The following is a 16701-nucleotide window of genomic DNA, read 5'->3' as shown; positions in this document are numbered from 1 at the left end:
AAAAGTGACCAGATACGATTATTTTTCAGCATCTAAAACTGAGAGTATAAGTGAAGTGACAGAATCTGAAGTCGAAAGAAAGAGATGGATGTTACGCCTTTAAGAGTTAAGAAACTTGAAACCTTGTTTGCGCAACAATCAGTGCAGCTCCCAGCCGCCAAAGTGTCTAGACTAGCACATGATGGGAACCAGCCAATGGCTCCAGCGCTCTCCTCGGGGGCCCCGTGTGTGTGTATGTGTGTGTGCGTGTGTGTGTGTGTGTGTGTGTGTGTGTGTGCGTGTGTGTGTTTGAGTCGAAGGAAAAAAAAAAGAAAAAAGAGAGAGAAACGGAGAAAGAAAGGGATCTGGGTTGCAGTTTGAGCAGACCTGAACGCGGAACCAGGAGCGCCGCTTTAGTCCACGGATTGTTACTCTTCTTGGCGTCGACTCGGAGGGATATTTTTGGATTGTTAAAAGGAGTTCTTCACCCTGACGCCGGGAAAGCAAACGTGATTGTGAATTCCGAACGGATTTTTCTTTGGGGGATTAATCCGCAGCGGAGCCGCTTCATTCATGTTCTCAGCGCCGCTTTAGAGAGAGAGTGGATCTGAAGGGGTTTCAAAGTCCGAACCCACTGCCTGTGCACAAGTTTTGTCGCGATCTGTCGCAGCGGGCCGTGAGGATGGTGGCTAGCTGAAGTCGCCAAGTTTTCTCCGATTTATTTTCTTTCATGTGCATTGAAACGGATTTAGCGAAGATAGTATTGCTGTAGCCTGGACGAGAGGTCCCGTGTATGGATAACAGTTTTGCATGCACTTGACAGTACCGTATTTGTAGATGAATGCATTTTGATTTCTGCGTAACCGTGCATTTTAGTTAAGTTGTGTATTTTAATGCAACATTGTAGCAGTACCTTGTAGCTTCAAACCTAATGTTGTGCTTTGCCCCATCAATACTCGGCGTTTGGCTGTGCATGCGTTGCACGGCATTTAACCAACATTAATGTTGTGCAACGAGCCTAAAGTTAGTTATCACCAACGAAGATCTGAACAAAAATAAACACATATAGATTTTTAAATTGTCGTATGTTCAGGACGAAACGTTCAGGTCTTGTGCGGCGACTCTGGAGAAGCCGTTTGATTCCAGATAAAGACGGGGGCGATGGAAATGGCAAATGTAGCGAGGGCTGTCGGGACGATCTGTGCAGCAACAACCCAGAGAAAATTCCCAAGACGGAACGCAGACCGATGACCCCGAGCGGGTCGCCTGTTGTGGACTATGGGGGAGTGTGCTCCAGGAGTTCCGTGGAGTCTAGCAGCAGCAGCCCGGGGGTCAGTATGGACCAAGACGGGGACGCGGCGGTGTGTGTTATGGATCAGGAAAGTCCACGATCCTCGCAGCAGGACAGCGACTGTAGAACGGTTACGTGCTGTTTGTTTAAAGACCGGGACCCCTCGGGATCGCGAAGCCCGGAGACGACGGCTCAGGGTAAGGAACCGAGCTCTTCGTGCCAGTTCGTGCTGCGGAACAACGCTAGTCCTCGCGACTGCAGCTCGCCCGAGGGTCAGGAGTCGAAGCCCCGCTCGATTATGGAGCAGGAACTCAAGACCGCCACCTACTCGCTCCTAAAGAGGCTGAAAGAGAAAACGCTGGATACTCTACTGGAGGCCGTGGAATCTAAGGGAGGGATGCCGAGCGAGTGTGTGATGGTGTCCCGGACAGAGCTCCGTCTTGGCGGCCACTTGGCCCCTCCGGAGCTGCTTCTGTGTAAGCTTTACCGGTGGTCGGACCTGCAGCACACGGCCCAGCTCAAGGCGCTCTGTGAGTGCAAGAGCTTCGGCAACCAGGACGGCCCGTCGGTGTGTTGTAACCCCTATCACTACAGCAGACTCTGTGGTCCAGGTAAGGCAACCTGCACAAACAATACAGTTGTCTTATTCTTGCGTGTATTAGTCTGTGGAGTGTATCTACAAAAACAACTTTGCGTAGTTCTGCGTGCACGTAGCTGAACATTTGTTTTCTCCTTCTGAGACTCCAAATGGTCAGGTAACTTGTTTGGCTGCTGTGTCTTAAAAGTGTTTTTTTTTTTTTTTCGAAGTTGTGATATTTATTCTTTTAGCGGCACACCGTTTAATTTGTCTAACTTATGTTTCATAATGCTTGATCCAGGTTAAATGATAATGTTTGTCAGCTGGGTTCTAACCGTGCGCGGAAAAAATGTCACAAATGTGTCAGAAAACATGGCAAGGAGTTTGGGCCCTTAGAAGTTTGATGATGGGAAATGTTTTTTTTTTTTTTTTTTAAAGGTTTCTCATGTAGTTGGCTACGCTGTTGTGTTTTCCAACATCCTCCCACCCTCTCTTCTTAGCAACTATGGAAAATGTTGTTCAGTAAATTCTTACTCAGTAGGCACTTGTGGTTAAGTTGTGAAAAAGTTCTCAGAGAGGGCCATACATGTTGCATCACCTTGCTTCCTATGGCACGGGGTTACACAGAAGATCAAGGTGAAGGGACCATAGGGTGAACGTAGCTCTACAAGTGTCGATGTATTGCTATTTAGATCAGTTACGTTGATGGAATTATTGCACTTCCACTGATTGTAAGACAGTAAGGTGATCACTGAAAACGTTTTTGAAAGATTATCAGTCCAGGTTAGCTCATATTTTCAAAGCGCCGACTCGACTTTCAAGTACATTTGCGCCGTTGAGTTTTTTCCAAGGGGCCCCCGGGTGGCCATACTTGCTCTCGAGCGCCGTGCTTAAATGTCCATGTCGCTGCAACATCCTCCCGCGGCAAACTGGTGAGCGTGCCAAGCGCGAGCAGTAGAGTCTGGCCGACCTGTGTCATTGGGACGCCTGGCCCCGGTGACCCGTTGACCACGTGTAATATCGCTTGTAAAGATGGGAGCCTCGGTATTTCTGTCCCCGGTCTTGGCAGAGGGGCTGGATCTTTCCATAACATCCGCGTTCACTGGAGCCAAAAGGCTACGACCCGTAGGCTGGCTGGCCTGATTAAAAGACACGACACTAGAGATCTTAAACCTGATAGAAAACTGGCAGGGGTAGAGGCACACGTATGTGATTACCTATTCGCACGATAGCCTTCCCAACCTTTTAGCTACTGTAAAGCCTTCTCTGCATATCAACCTGTGTAGCCTGGCCAGCGACTACATAGCCAGTTGAAATGACACAGGCTCATACCTGAGAGTGGTTGTAGTGTGTCCACTCTTCTAAGAATGAAGTCGCCTATTGAATCATTGGAAAAGAGTAATGATATCATCTAGTCAGGGGCTTTTTCGCCAGTCTGTGCACAAAGGCCAGGAACCACCTCGGCGCCATGCCATTTCTCGTGAAATTGCGGGGCATTTCAACTGGTATGGACACGTTGTGTGCTCGGGGCCCGCTGTGTGTGTGTGTGTGTGTGTGGGGAGTGGGGGCAGAGAAGCCCCCCCCCCCCCCACTTGCCTTCACTGGGGCTTCAGTAGACATAGCTCTCAGCCACTCATGCGTGTCCCGATAAAGGCTATTTATTTCACGCTGTTAATAGTAGGTCGTTTAAAAAAGTTCCGTTTCTGCCCTTTCTGTTTCAAACTCCCTAAGTACAATTTGCATGGCTAATGCTATAAATAAATAACATCTTTAAACACAGTAATTCTGTTAACCCAATTAGACGGTATTCCTTAAACAGTTTTTGTTTATTGTCACATGGCGTCGCCATAATATAGTAGGTCTACTTACAGAACTGCGCCTGTAAACCCATAAACAAACATGTGTTGGCAGCAAACATTACTTTCAGAGTGAGGTCAGCATTATGAGCAAGCCTACTGCATACTTTCAAAACACACCCATTTGAAAAGGACAAAATATGTATTTGTTGAGGATTCACAACGGGATAAGTGGGTCTGTCTTTGTTGAGCACCAAAAGTCGTAAACTAAATAAATCTTTAACGGCACTCCTGAAGAAAACACACTCACACACTTAAGTTTTAATCAAAGGCTATTAGAATTTAAAACGGACAAAAAACCCATTTCGCCCTTCTTTTATTTGGTCAGGCATTATCCTTTTGAAATGAGATCAGTTTCAAGTTGCGCTTTAAGAGCCTTTTTTCCTGAGGAGATCCCCCGTGCTATTTAGCTGAGGAGCGGTGATAATATACAGTTCGCATACTGCTGGCGCCAGGCAGACTAGCAGTGTGGATCTGAGGGACTGGGCTAGGATCCTGGCAGTCACTGCCGGCAGTCTTAAAGAGCCCGTCGCTATTATGCCTTTCTTCTTTTCCTTTTCCCTAAAGGCGAGGTCACTGAGTATTCACAGAGTTTGCCTTCCTCTGTTTTGTCGAACTTTGCTGTTGTTAGTTTTCCGTTGAAAACTTAGCAATTGTGGTAACTTTTGATGGACTGTGCAAGATATGAAAACGTTAACGTTAAAGGTCAAATGCACTTGCCTTTTTCGTGTTAGTTTTAACTTCGGTGTACATATTTTACATTAAGTGTAAGATATGTTATGAAATGTAACGGCTGCTTATTAAAGCGCATAGAGGCAGTTGTATTGTTATGGCGCTATATAAATACAATTCAATTGAATTGAATATTGTTAACGAGTACATTCTAGTGAGTTAATGGTTTATAGGGAATCTTTTAAAACAAGAGGCTTCAAGTCAGAAGAAAGAAAACCTGACAGCCAGTCGCCCATGTAGACTTTCCATCTTTATATTTCACATTACATAAATCTCACCTTGAGTACCTTAGGTAGTTCATGTTATGTAAATATCTTCATTCATGTAAATATGAGATACCACATTATTGAATAAAGCAAATATACAAATAGTCTTTCATAGATATAGAAAGGACTGTACTATATCCATTTTTCTTACCTTGCCTTAAGAATTCAGATATTAGTCTCAATTGGTTACTTGATCACATCTGCTCACATTTGTGATGGCCAGTAAAAGTTGACGCTAATATATGTACACTTTAATGTATGTACACTTTAATATATGTAATATAAGTACAATCTAATGGGAGACCTGGCATTTTTGCCTCAGAAAGGTTAGGAAGTGTTTCCAGTAGTTTGTTGTATTCTACAAAAACATCTCTCTTGCCTTCTTTACACCTTGTCAGCCTCTTGTGATGCATCTATTAAAAGGCTTGGTTACAGTTACAGATTACTTCAATCTTAGAATTTTAAATGACACACACGGATGTATTATAGAGCAGTTTAGATGAACAGCTTGCCCTGTACTTCCTGCAGCAACAACAACAACAACCCCTGACATGGGCGTATTTCAGAACATCAACATCAGCTCCAATAACATTACATTTAGGCTACATTTACATTTAGTCATTTAGCAGACGGGTTTGTCCAAAGCGACGTACAAGGGAGAGAACAGTCAAGCTAACAAACCTGTTGTAACAATAAATACTACTTTACATAAGAAATAGAAAAACGACATAGAAAGAAAAATAAGTGCAGGAATGTAACTGCTGAAGTGCAAGTTAAGCAGGACTCAAGGTCACTAGGTACCATCAGCTAGTTTGACATCGATCAGGCGAAGAGCTGGCCTTGACTGGTTGTGGATTGGGTCTAAATCTGGGTCCTCTGAAAGTCCTCTAAAGGCTTTTTTATGGTACTCCGTACGACACGTTTTTGGGCACATAGGAACGCCTTCAGGTATCTGGAACGCCTTCTCAGGTAGCTGAAACGCCCTCTCCGTGCTCTCCAGAGCCGTCGGACAGCTCTCCGTGTCCCCGCAAAAATTTCTGTCGGTCCGTTCATGGCGACGGGTACTGCTTGACCGTGATTGGCCCTTAACGCACCTCATTTGTGTTTCAGAGTCGCCTCCTCCCCCCTACTCCAGGCTGTCTCCAAGCGAAGAACGCAAGCCACTGGGTAAGTCCCACCAAACCCTGTGCCAACGCAGGGGGAAAAGACCAAACCCTATGCCAACGCCCTGTGCCAACGCAGGGGGGAAAGACCTAACCCTGTGCGAAACGCAGGGGGAAAAGACCTAACCCTGTGCGAAACGCAGGAGGAAAGACCAAACCCTGTGCGAAACGCAGGAGGAAAAGACCTAACCCTGTGCGAAACGCAGGGGGAAAAGCTCCCAACCATATAATCATGTGTTCAGATTTCACATGTTTTTTTTTTTTTTGCTCTTGCAATGGCAGTATTACCATAGTGTACTCTCTGAAGGTATGCTACCAGTCTGTGTGTGTACATGTTCTTCCAGCTCAGTCTGTGTGTGTGTACATGCACTTCTAGTTCAGTCTTTGTGTGTGAACATGCTCTTCTAGTTCAGCGCCTCATTCTCGCTGTAGTGGCAGAGGTAAACGTATATTATGAAGGAACACTATTTTCCATTTGAAGTTCAGGGGCATTTTAACATTTATTGAGATAGCTCTCTTCTTTCTGTACTGTACTTTTTGTACTCAAAAACATTAAAACATGTAATTGACTGATTACTGATTCACACATAATTACTGTTTGAATAATAGACTTTTGCCCCTCAAAGGAAAACAATCTAAATCTCGATGTCAGAGATCCTAAACAGAGCCAAATACAGCGCCCAAACACTGTCCAAAGACCAAGATGCATGTAGATACTGCAGTCCCTGTAAGCAAAATGACGTCCCCTCGACGTCCTGTAATGGTCTCTCTGAACGTTCTAAAAACGTAAATGTGTATGGTTCCCCTTGACAACTCTAGGACGTTTTGCACGACGTTCCAAGACTGTCCCGAGGACGTTGCGGTGACAATTGGGAAACGTTTTCTATAGGTCCCTGGGGACGTTCCCTGTTTTGCGGGGGTTAAGCTTTCTTAAGTGTCTTATCTAAAGGCATACCTATGATGTACCTGCCTGCCAGGGCCCTGATTAGTCACTAGATATGCTGTAGACTGGATGACTAGTCAAGTTAGAGGTCTTCTAAAAAATAAATACAAATAAAGTTAGAGGTCTTCTGCTGGTTGTAAGACGAGACAAATACAACAGAGCGAACTGTTGCGTCGAAGCCATCACCCACTGGTAGAATCTCTGCTCCCTAGCTTGTGTGTGTGTGTGTGTGTGTGTGTGTGTGTGTGTGTGTGTGAGTGTGTGTGTGTGTGTGTGTGTGTGTGTGTGTGTGTGTGTGTGTATGTGTGTTCGAGAGAGAGAGAGAGAGATGGAATGGTGGGAGAGAGAAAATGAGAGAGAGAGAGAGAGAGAGAGAGAGTGGAATAGTGGGAGAGAGAAAATGAGAGAGAGAGAGAGAGAGAGAGAGGGAGAGACTGGGGGAGATGAAACGAGCGGGACTAGAACAACGAGAAGAATTTTAATGGTGGCAATTAGGCACAGTGACCAGGAATGTGTGTGTGGCAGCCCCGGGAGTGGGCAGAGCGGAGTGGAGCCTCCAGCCAGCCTCCAGTCGGGCGGGCTGGCGGGCAGGCAGTCAGCGCCCGCAGCAATGCCCGCTTCCAGGATGCCCCGCTTCCAGCATGCCAGTCTGGGGCAGGAAACAGGAGCTGGACTGGGCAGCGGCCCCTGCTACCCATGTGTCTACTGTGCGGTGAAGACAGGCCCACTGGAGCCGGGGCTCTGGCGCCCAAGTGTGTGTGCGAGTGTGTGTGTGTGTGTGTGTGTGTGTGTGTGTGTGAGAGTGTGTGTGTGTGTGTGTGAGAGTGTGTGTGTGTGTGTGTGTGTGTGTGTGTGTGAGAGTGTGTGCGCGTGTGTGTGTGTGAGAGTGTGTGTGTGTGTGTGTGTGTGTGTGTGTGTGTGTGTGTGCGTGTGTGTGTGTGTGAGAGTGTGTGTGCGTGTGTGTGTGTGTGTGGAGGGGTGGAATCTGCCTGGGATTTCCTCTCCTTTCTACACCACAGAGCCCGCCACAGCTGGGGGGGGGGGGTTGGGTTGGGGTGAAGGGGTGCTGGTTTTGGAGCGGGTGTTGTTGGTAGGGGCAAGGGGCAACTCGCCCAACTCAGCGGTGGATGAGGGATTGGCACAGGCGCTGGCATAGGTGCCAGGCAACGCTTAGTCATCGGCCCCGATCAGGGATAATTGAGGTTGGGTGTGGGGCCTCCCTTGCGGTGCTGTGGATGTATAAGGAAGAAAAAGATTTGGATGGGTGAATGGGGTTCACTAGTTTAGGGGATCTGCTACCCCAGGGACTCCCAGACCAGTGGCCAATGAGAGAGAAATGAGAAAAGATTGGCTTATAGGCACACCACACACTGATCGGCCATTTTAATGATCTTGTTGGGGTGTTTATTCTTCAACTCTGTGTGTTTGTTTGTGTGTGCCTCTGACCTATGCCAACAGCTGCTAATTCTTCCCAGAACGTTTAAAAGCCGTGTTTTTTTTTTTTTTTTTTTCACACATACCAGCCAGAATACCCGTAGTTAAGATTAGAGTTCAGAATTTTTTTTTACTTTAACAATTACACCTAATCTTTTACATTTTTGCCACCATTAACAACAAAAGACTCATCCAGGCAGATCCCGTAGAAGTTATAAGAACTGGCAATGAAGATGGCGACGTATGGTTTACCACTCTCAGTATGCAATCACAGAACACTATCATGCTACAGGCTGCTCTGTGAGATGTCTCTGTCTCTGTCTCTGTCTCTGTCTCTCTCTCTGTCTCTGTCTCTGCCTCTGCCTCTGTCTCTGTCTCTGTCTCTGCCTCTGTCTCTGTCTCTGTCTCTGTCTCTGCCTCTGTCTCTGTCTCTGTCTCTGTCTCTGTCTCTGTCTCTGTCTCTGTCTCTGTCTCTCTCTCTGTCTCTGTCTCTGCCTCTGCCTCTGTCTCTGTCTCTGTCTCTGTCTCTGCCTCTGTCTCTGTCTCTGTCTCTGTCTCTGTCTCTGTATCTGTTTCTGTCTCTGTCTCTGCCTCTGTCTCTGTCTCTGCCTCTGTCTCTGTCTCTCTCTCTGCCTCTGTCTCTGTCTCTGTCTCTGTTTCTGTCTCTGTCTCTGTCTCTGTCTCTGCCTCTTTCTCTGTTTCTGTCTCTGTCTCTGTCTCTGTCTCTGTCTCTGTCCCTGTCTCTGCCTCTGTCTCTGTCTCTGTCTCTGCCTCTGCCTCTTTCTCTGTCTCTGTCTCTGTCTCTGTCTCTGTCTCTGTCTCTGCCTCTGCCTCTTTCTCTGTCTCTGTCTCTGTCTCTGTCTCTGTCTCTGTCTCTGCCTCTGTCTCTGTCTCTGTCTCTGTCTCTGTCTCTGTCTCTGTCTCTGTCTCTGCCTCTGCCTCTTTCTCTGTCTCTGCCTCTGTCTCTGTCTCTGTCTCTGTCTCTGCCTCTTTCTCTCTCTCTGTCTTTCTCTCTATATCTCTGTCTCTATCTATGAAGACAAATATGCCAAATGGCCCTTAGGTGTGTATGTTGTACAAGTTGTACAAGCACAAATACACTGGTAGAGAACATGCATACATATGCACGGCGTGCTCCTCTGCTAGATAACATCTGTAGTGAATGGGGAAGTGCTTGCGTGTGATGAGTGGACAGTAGACATGCAGTCTATGCTGCAGTTTCAGAATCAGACGCTAACTTAAAGCAGCGCTTATGATTTAAGCTATCAAAAACAAAATGGTGTGCTGGTTCACTTTCATTCACAAACCTCTTGAGAAAAAAATAGCCATACCATGACAATCAAAGTTTACATCTGGTTCCAATGTTACTTTGATTTTGAGAGGACATTTTTTTTATATTACGTGAACAAACTACTCATTCAATTTATTTGAAGACACAACTTGAGGGGAAATTAAAGGGCAATTGTATGAAATCAGAGCTAAATTAAACTGTATTAGAATGTAATCACATTAGCATTAAATCCTCATATAAGATGGAGAGATACAGAACCATGTGGGTTGTCATTGTGAGTTCATTATTTATTTATTCACTAATGAAAAACACTCCACACACCAGATTATTAGGTTCTGCTAATCGTGTTATGTTATGTTCTAGAATGTGACTGCATACTCTGTTAGGGTTCTGCTAATCGTGTTTTGTTCTGTTCTAGAATGTGACTGCATACTCTGTAAGGGTTCTGATAATCGTGTTTTGTTCTGTTCTAGAATGTGACTGCATACTCTGTAAGGGTTCTGATAATCGTGTTATGTTCTAGAATGCGACTGCATACTTTGTTAGGGTTCTGCTAATCGTGCTGTGTGGCTCTTTCCTCGGCAGAACTGTCAGATTCTACTCTCTCTTACACTGAAGCGGAGGCGGCCAGCTCACCGGACATTGCCCAAGGGGAATTCTCAGGTCAGTGCGTCCTCACAAGGCCACAGGATATCAGGGTGACGGGGTATCTGGGTGTTGGAGTGTCAGGGTCTCTTGCAGAGTGAGCCCAGGGGCTTGTGTGTGTGTGTGTGTGTGTGTGTGTGTGTGTGTGTGTGTGAGTGTGTGTGTGTGTGTGTTTGTGTGTGTGTGTGTGTGTGTGTGTGTGTGTGTGTGTGTGTGTGTGTGTCTGTGTGTGTGAATGTGTGTGTTGTCTGGGCTCTGCTGAGCCAAACTGGAAACAAAGAGCTCAGGTCTGCTGTTGAACTGACGGTGGTGTGTGTGTGTGTTCGTGTGTGTGCGTGTGTGTGTGTGTGTGTTTCTTGAGGGATTTCCACCGATAGTATAAACAAACGGTACAGTATGACTTCATGGCTTAATGTTCTGTGTGTGGACCCTATCAGCTTGAGGGTGAAAAGCAGGCTGGTGTGCGCTACGCTATCAGTGTTCAAACAGAGATCTGGGGCCAGAGGTGACCTTGTGTGAGGGGGTTAGCTTACTTTGTTCCAGCAGGAGTGGAAACTTTAGTTTTATGGAGCCTAGCGTAAGCACCACTCTCTTCAGCCTAGAGTGTGTTTGTGTGTGTGTGTGTGTGGCACAACTCTCTTTAGCCTAGCGTGTGTGTGTGTGTGTGTGTGTGTGTGTGTGTGTGTGGCACCACTCTCTTCAGCCTAGCGTGTGTGTGTGTGTGTGGCACCACTCTCCTTAGTCTAGCATGTCTGGCACCACTCTTTTAAGCCTAGCGGGTGTGTGTGTGTGTGTGTGTGTGCACCACTCTCTTTTAGCCTCCCCTGCTGCAGCGAGAGTGTGTTTTGTCTGGGATATATCGTATCGAAACATTACTGCAAACACAATTAAGAGAACTTCACACTCATATCTCACTGAATTAGTTTCAGTCGTGACACGCTGATGAGTTTCACCTCAGGTATGAACTCTTTGGGGTGTTGGAACGCATAGCAAAAGGTGCTTTGTGTGTGTGTCTGTGCGTGTGTGTGTGTGTGTGTGTTTGATGAACTCTTTGGGGAGTTGGAACACATAGCAAAAGGTGCTTTGTGTGTGTGTCTGTGCGTGTGTGTGTGTGTGTGTGTGTGTTTGATGAACTCTTTTGGGGAGTTGGAACACATAGCAAAAGGTGCTTTGTGTGTGTGTCTGTGCGTGTGTGTGTGTGTGTGTGTTTGATGAACTCTTTGGGGAGTTGGAACACATAGCAAAAGGTGCTTTGTGTGTGTGTCTGTGCGTGTGTGTGTGTGTGTGTGTGTGTGTGTCTGTGCGTGTGTGTGTGTGTGTGTGTGTTTGATGAACTCTTTGGGGAGTTGGAACACATAGCAAAAGGTGCTTTGTGTGTGTGTCTGTGCGTGTGTGTGTGTGTGTGTGTGTTTGATGAACTCTTTGGGGAGTTGGAGCACAAAGCAAAAGGTGCTGCTGTAGTCATAGTTGTGCGTCCGACTTTTAAAAACGCCCAAAAGTCGGTTTCATTTGTGTGCTTGGGGGCCTTGTTGAAAGCGCCTGCGAGGTCCCGCGGAGTGAGTTTGGATAAATGCGTGTGTGTGTGTGTGTGTGTGTGTGTGTGTGTGTGTGTGCGAGCGCTCCCGCGGAGTGAGTTTTGGATAAACACGCGTGTGTGTGTGTGTGTGTGCGAGCACTCCCGCGGAGTGAGTTTTGGATAAACGCGCGTGTGTGTGTGTGTGTGTGTGTGCGAGCACTCCCGCGGAGTGAGTTTGGATAAATGCGCAGGCAAACTTTGCAGGTAATTTGGTTTTTCTGTTGTGCTTTTCTCCCTCTCATTAGAGGCTATTAGTGGAGAGATAAAGCACTCATTGTGCACAGGGGCCGAGAGGGGAGGAGGAGGAGAGGAGGAGTGGAGAGGAAAGGGGGAGAGAAGAGGAGAGGAGAGGAGGAGTGGCTGAGAAGGGAGAGGAGAGGAGGAGAGGAGGAGGAAAGGAGGAGTGTGTGGGGGGGGGGGGCGGTGCTCACTGGCCGCAGAGACTGTCTCCCCTCCTCTCTTTTTCTTTCAGAAATATTTGAGTGGGATCAAACTGTAATAAGATCCAAGCTCACTGACACACACACACACACACACACACACATACACGTTCTCTCCCTCTTGCTCTCTCTCTCTCCTGCTCTGTCGTTTTTCTCTTTTACTCTCTTTTTTCAACTCTCTCACATAGTATCACACATACACACACACACACACACACACACACACACACACACACACACACACACACACACATGGACATATACACGCACACACTCACAGTATCACTCACACACTCATGCACACACATGCCCCCCCTTCCACCCAGCCTGTATGTTTGTGTGTGTGTGTGAGTGTGTGTGCGTGTGTGTGTGTGCATGTGTGTGTGTGTGTGTGTGGTGAGGGGGTGGGGTTGCCTTTCTCTCTCTCTCTCTCTCTCTCTCGTGAACGGGGCCACATTAAGAGCGAGCGAGGCAAGCAGAAACAGACCCGTTCCTCTCTCATGATTTGAGACGAAACACTCCCCACTCATGGCACCAAATGAGCATGCCTCTCGTGCAAGACTGGAACCACATTGTGTGTGTGTGTGTGTGTGTGTGTGTGTGTGTGTGTGTGTGTGTGTGTGTGGTGTGGTGTGTGTGTGTGTGTGTGTGTGTGTGTGGTGTGGTGTGTGTGTGTGTGTGTGTGTGTTTGTGTGGTGTGTGTGTGTGTGTGTGTGTGTGTGTGTGTGTGTGTGTGTGTGTGGTGTGTGTGTGTGTGTGTGGTGTAGTGTGTGTGTGTGTGTGTGTGTTTGTGTGTGTGTGGGGGGGGTAATGGCCACTGGGAGAGAGGGGTAGGGAGAGAAAAAGGGAAAGTGAGTGAGAGAGATTGAGGGAGAGAGAGGGAGTGTGTGTGTGTGTTTGTGTGTGAGAGAGGGAGTGTGTGTTAGGCACAGCCCCGCTGTTCTGGAACTAGAGACCTTGCATTCCAGGACTGGAGTGAGCTCTCTTAGACCGCTAACGCTAATGCTACTAGCGTCCAGGACTGTAGTGAGCTCTCTTTGTCCTGCTAACGCTAACACTAGCGTCCAGGACTGGAGTGTGCTCTCTTAGACCGCTAACGCTAACGTCCTTTTAGACCGCTAACGCTAACTCTAGCGTCCAGGACTGGAGTGAGCTCTCTTATGTCGATTGGCTGAGGAGTCCGCCGTGCCGCCAGTGTGCATTTGCATATCCTGCCGCCACTGTGACTGCGCTGGCCAGTGGCACTCCCTGTGTGTGTGTGTGTGTGTGTGTGTGTGTGTGCACTCCCTGTGTCAACAGCAAGGTTGCTTTTTTGAGCGTGCGTCGTCATCGTGGTAGAGGAGCTTTAAAAAAAGAAAATGAGCGGATTACATTTGTTCCTCATCACTGTTCAGATTTCTGTGTGTGTGTGCGTGTGCATGTGTGTGTGTGTGTCTATGTGTGTGTCTCTGACGTGACTTGTGACTTGTGAATGGACTGACTGGACTTCTATTCATAAATGACAACACAGCTCTCGATGGCTCTCTATTTTGCGGAGTTTGTGTAGGCCTGGGTTATTTGTGTGTGTGTTTCTGTGTAGGCCTGGATTATGTGTGTGTGTGTATAGGCCTGGGTTATGCATGTGTGTTTTCTGTGAATACAGGTGTGTGTGTGTGTGTGTGTGTGTGTGTGTGTGTGTGTGTGTCAGAGCCTAGTGCTTACAGCAGAGGGCTGTTCCTGACTCTGTGTGTGTGTGTGTGTGTGTGTGTGTGTGTGTGTGTGTGTGTGTGTGTGTGTGTGTGTGTGTGTGTGTGTGTGTGTTTCGCTGCTCTGCTCTGCTGGCTGGAAGGGGTTACATGGCTAATGCAATCAGTCTTGATTATCTCATTTAGCTAGCAGTTAAGAATTCCCTAGATATTACACAGGGGAAGCAGAGCAGGGCCCCCCCCCTCAAAACACACACACACACACACACACACACACACACACACACACACACACACACACACACACACACACACACACGCGCACACACACACACACTGAACTACTGAATTAACCCTTCACATATACACACACACTCAAACACACCCCACATGTTCACACACATAAAGTGTGTTTTTGTGTGTGTGTGTGTGGTCAGACGATGTGTTCAGCATCTGAACTGGCCTGACTGTGGGATTCCTCACATCATGCTCTGGGGGTCGTTAGTGAGGAGTCGTTAGTGAGGAATGTGTGTGTGTGTGTGTGCGTGTGTGTGTGTGTGTGTGTGTGTGTGTGTGTGTGTGTGTTAAAATGAGACCCATCTGTTTACTTTCACTCCTGAAACATGCTGTGTGTGGCGTCCCAGACACCCAGTGCATTCTGGGTGATTACTGTGCTGTGAGTCTTGAGTCAGCGCAGCTTAACTAGCAGTCTAACGCTTAAGTGAGGGATTGGAATCGTAGGTTTTTCTGTTTAAGTTTGTCCCATTGCATGACGTATAGATATCACGCTGTGATGGAGTGTGTTTGTGTTGATGTCCGTGTTATTCAGTGTCGGAGTTTGTTTGTGGTGATGTCTGTGTAACGCAGTGTCAGAGTGTGTTTGTGTTGATGTGGGTGTTCAGCAGTGTCGGAGGGTGTTTCTGTCGAAGTCTGTGTTACGCAGTGTCGGATGGTGTTTGTGTTGATGTGTGTGTTACACAGTGTAAACTGACCACAGTCCATCTGACTGATGGGAATTCAGAGTGTTTGTGTGAATGCCTCGGCATGAGTTTCACAAGTATGTGGAATGTATGGACATGTGTGTGTGTGTGTGTGTGTGTGTGTGTGTGTGTGTGTGTGTGTGTGTGTGTTACTTTGAGTTTTTTGTGGGCTTTTGTTTACTTCCATCTGTCTCTGTGTTTGCATGAACTGTCTGTGCCACGGCATGTTTCTGTGTGTGTGTGTTTGTGTGTGTCAGAAAATATTTATGACCTCTGACTACTAGCAGTTTGTGCTGCGTATGTGTGTGAGCATGCGTTTATGCATGTTTGTATGCATGTGTGTGTGTGTGTGGTTGTGTGCATTTGTGAGGGCGTGTGCCTGCGTGTGTAAGAGTATTTATGACCTCTGTCATAAATACTGACCTTTTGAGTTTGGGAGACTGTGTGTGTGTGTGTGTGTGTGTGTGTGTGTGTGTGTGTGTGTGTGTGTGTGTGTGTGTGTGTGTGTGTGTGTGTGTGTGTGTGTGTGTGTGTGTGTGTGTGTGTGTGTGTGTGTGTGTGTGTGTGTGCGTGCGTGCGTGTGTGTGTGCGTGTGTGTGTGTGTGGGGTGGTCATCCAGTCACTCCTGTGTCACACCTGTTTCCTTGCCTCTCTCTGGTGGTCCCTTGAACAGTCTTTTGAAGTGCGCCTCATTGCTTCCTGTATGACTGTGTGTGTGGGATTGTGTTTGTGTGTGTGTGTGTGGGATTGTGTGTATGTGTGTGGGGTGTGTGTGTGTGTGTGGGGGGGGGGGGGGGGGGTATGTGTGTGTGGGGGAGGGTGTGTGTCTGTTTGTGTGTGTGTGTGTGTGTGTGTGTGTGTGTGTGTGTGTGTGTGAGTGTGTATGTGTGTGTATGTGAGTGTGAGTGTGAGCATCCCACACACACACACCCATACATACACACACACACATACACACACACACAATCCCACACACACGTGCAGGAGTGTTTTAAAGGTGTTGTTGGAGGTAAGGTTGTGTTTGTGTGGTTGCATGGTGTGGGGAGGTGTTTAAAAGGTGCTGTGGGGTGTGTTGTGTGGGGAGGTGTTTAAAAGGTGCTGTGGGGTGTGTGGTGTGGGGAGGTGTTTAAAAGGAGCTGTGGGGTGTGAGGGTGTGGGGTGTGGAGGTGTTTAAAAGGAGCTGTGGGGTGTGAGGTTGTGTGGTGTGAGGAGGTGTTTTGAAGGTGCTGTTGGGTGTGAGGTTGTGTGGTATGGGGAGGTGTTTAAAAGGAGCTGTGTGGTGTGGGGAGGTGTTTAAAAGGAGCTGTGGGATGAGAGGTTGTGTGGTGTGAGGAGGTGTTTAAAAGGAGCTGTTGGGTGTGAGGTTGTGTGGTATGGGGAGGTGTTTAAAAGGAGCTGTGTGGTGTGTGGAGGTGTTTAAAAGGTGCTGTGGGGTGTGAGGTTGTGTGTTTTGTGGTGTGTGGAGGTGTTTAAAAGGAGCTGTGTGGTGTGTGGAGGTGTTTAAAAGGAGCTTTGGGGTGTGAGGTTGTGTGGGGAGGGGAGGTGTTTAAAAGGAGCTTTGGGAGGTGAGGTTGTGTGTGGAGGTGTTTCAAAGCATGGCTGGCACGGGCAGAGGTGTGTGTGGACCCAGGAAGGGGAGACCGCGTCAGGGAAGGAGATGAGGAGTTGGTAGGCGAACAGCTCTGTGTGGGCCAGGAACAATTTACAGTAAACACTTCATTAAACACGATGTGTGTGTGTGTGTGTGTGTGTGTGTGTGTGTGTGTGTGTGTGTGTGTGTGTGTGTGTGTGTGTGTGTGTGTGTGTGGTAGCAATGTGCCACTAAGGCTCGGAGAAGGGGAAA

General features: G+C 47.5%; 1 protein-coding gene across 1 annotated transcript in view; it reads left to right on the top strand.

The window, feature by feature from the left end:
* Window positions 1–340: 340 nt before the first annotated feature.
* Window positions 341–16701, top strand: part of smad6b (SMAD family member 6b) — a 52214-nt gene continuing 35853 nt past the window's right edge. Inside the window, exons 1-3 of the mRNA XM_080848151.1 lie at window positions 341–1881; window positions 5812–5868; window positions 10118–10195. Of these exons, the coding sequence (XP_080704277.1) occupies window positions 1065–1881; window positions 5812–5868; window positions 10118–10195 (952 nt within the window). The 5' untranslated portion in view covers window positions 341–1064. The remainder of the gene's footprint in view (window positions 1882–5811; window positions 5869–10117; window positions 10196–16701) is intronic.

The sequence above is a fragment of the Sprattus sprattus genome (genome assembly GCF_963457725.1).
Source record: "Sprattus sprattus genome assembly, chromosome: 11".
NCBI classification, from domain to species: Eukaryota; Metazoa; Chordata; class Actinopteri; order Clupeiformes; family Clupeidae; genus Sprattus; species Sprattus sprattus.
This window is presented reverse-complemented; position numbering and strand designations above follow the sequence as displayed.